This window comes from Pygocentrus nattereri, chromosome 28, assembly GCF_015220715.1.
Source record: "Pygocentrus nattereri isolate fPygNat1 chromosome 28, fPygNat1.pri, whole genome shotgun sequence".
In the NCBI taxonomy this organism is placed as follows: domain Eukaryota; kingdom Metazoa; phylum Chordata; class Actinopteri; order Characiformes; family Serrasalmidae; genus Pygocentrus; species Pygocentrus nattereri.
In genome coordinates, this window is record NC_051238.1 from 12,656,622 (window position 1) to 12,659,121 (window position 2,500).

General features: G+C 37.0%; 1 protein-coding gene across 1 annotated transcript in view; it reads right to left on the minus strand.

Moving 5' to 3' along the window:
- The window catches only part of slc26a6 (solute carrier family 26 member 6), a 22,965-nt gene that overhangs the window by 7,585 nt on the left and 12,880 nt on the right, over positions 1–2,500 (minus strand). Inside the window, exon 14 of the mRNA XM_037535747.1 lies at positions 678–770. Within this exon, the coding sequence (XP_037391644.1) occupies positions 678–770 (93 nt within the window). The remainder of the gene's footprint in view (positions 1–677; positions 771–2,500) is intronic.

A 2,500-nucleotide genomic window follows, 5' to 3' on the forward strand; every position in this document is an offset into this window, starting at 1 on the left:
TGTAGGAGGAGAACAGAGTGAAGGGACACAGCGCCTCCATGCTTTTATTCCCTGCAGGTTCAGCCAATACCATGTGTAATATAAATGTGTTTACAGGGAGAGGCCAGTGAAATGTGTTATTTTGTATGTTCTTCACAAAAAACGAGCAAAGGCCAAAGAACCTCAGGTTGAAATAATAATAAATTGCATCATTTGGTCTTTTGGCAAACATTGAAAATGGATCATACACACCCATATAACACCACAAAAGCATTATGTTACCTGAAATGGCAACCATCTTTCCACAAAATCAGTAGGAGAATTTAAAATATACAGTATCACATGGTATAAACAATATTAATCTAATGTATTTTAAGTCATTTTAATGCCATGTGAGAAATCCTTAATGCTGCTTTGGGACAGGCGTTTCATGTGCATATTACAATAGTATAGTATGTAATGGTATTGTATGTAATACACATAATAGTGTACAAGTAGCCTGAGTACCACCAGTATAATAATGCTAATTTCTTCTATGGGAAGAATTTCTTTATTTAGACCCACACATTTCCCAGGGGTAAATACTACTTAGTATTATAATTGAGTAATTATGACTGCCCTGCATTGTATAATAGACATTGCTGTGTGTGAATGTTCCATGACTGTGTGTGTATGTGTATTTGTGCGTATTAAACTACCTTCTCATATAGGTGATCTGCGTACATCTCAGCATTGGCAAAGTACAGAGTAGCAGAAGAACGGAAAATCACCAGACCAGGAATCTGCACAACCTGAAACAAAAAATAACCCGCATTAAACGCAGCATTGGACACGCAGCATTAATCTACTGGAATGCACTTAAACCTTCTTTTCTGTCTTGTAAAAAAAAAAGAAGGAACTTGTTTCAGACAAGTCAGCAATTTCCTTCAAGTTAATCCAATACTCACATGGGAGTAATTAGATTAGATTGGATTTCCGGTTGCCAATCAAATCTTTTTCTGTCCACTTACAGTGCACCTTCCCAATTACATCCACTACTCAGCTCCACAGTGACATTTTTCCTGACCCCTGCACTGCTTAAGATGGCTGGAATTCAGTTGATTCCATCATCCAGCTCAAACTACAGATATTAAAACTGCTTTTGTGTGTATCCAAAATAAGCACTAAGTTGGCCAAGAAGGCTTTTATGCTGCAGCTTCCTGGATGGAACTCCAAAGTATTTTAAAGGCAATCCTCAGTGATTTTGTCTAAAAATGGACATGAATAAACCTATCAGAGCCAAAAATAGTTTAAGCCCTTAAAGTGATAGCTTGGCAAAAAATCAAACCCCCTTCCCCCAAATGTAGGCAGTGTTCAGTGTGTGAATTTAGCTTCATTAGTTTTGCTCTGGAGCTACGAGGCTAATGTAGTATAGAAGCTTATGTATCCAATTAACACCATGATAACTGCATGACTCTAACATTCACAGATTTGTCTTAAACTGCGCTTAGCTGTTAAGCAAAATTGTAAACATCTGTTTAATTTAATTAATGGAACTTGTCGGAATGTAAGCTTCCTTTACTTGTTAGCCTCACAGCTCCAGTGAAAAACTAAAGAAGCCAACTTCAGACATGTTGTAGAATGTTTATTGTAACATGGATAGTCCCAGTCCTAAAATCTGATTAGCTGAGCTACATTTGAAGCAAAACCCACGATAAACACACACCTATGACCACCTCACAAGAGCTGAACTTACTAGCTATGCCACAGCATGAATAAACCCTTATGCTGTTAATGGAATAATCTTTGACTCAACTGCTGCTTGCAGGAACCATCGAGTGTATGGCCAAAATAAGGAAGTAAAGTAAGGTGCTGGAAACAATATTTAAATCCCTACATAGTGAGCAGAGAGCCATTTGAGATTCAGCCCCAGCGTGAGAAGACAGGCGCTGGACTGGCACTAAATACAACTCCATGGTAATTTGGTGACCAAAAAGTACTTGTAAAGCGATTCATTCTGCATCAGAGAGTGCTGTGTTATCATATGTTCATAACTATATGACAAAAAAAATTAAAGTTAGTGAAATTAATGCAATATACAGCATGTGTAACCAAACGGTCTTTGCCTCATTGAGCAGTCCATGGTTGCTTGGCAACAATACTGTACTCTAAAGTAACTAACCTAGCTTAGCTAGCTACATTTCTTAGCTGAATACTTGTTTTATATCGATTATTGTCAATAATAATTAAAATTATTCATGAAAAGTGTATATTTTATCATAGTTTATGTTGTCTGCTGTTTTATAAAAGCAATAAGCCACTTGAGACTGTGTTACTGCAATTTTATCTTGTGGAAGTTTGTTCTTGAGCATGACTCAAAGCTCTCATGGCTTGTTGCTTTATTAGACCCTCAGGGTCTGTATGTGGGTTGACTCGCCAGTTCCTGACTCTCATAGCAAACATACATGTTAGTTTAATAGTAGTTACTGAATACTAAGTCTTAACATCAGATGTATAATGAGGTTTAAGAGGTTAATACAAC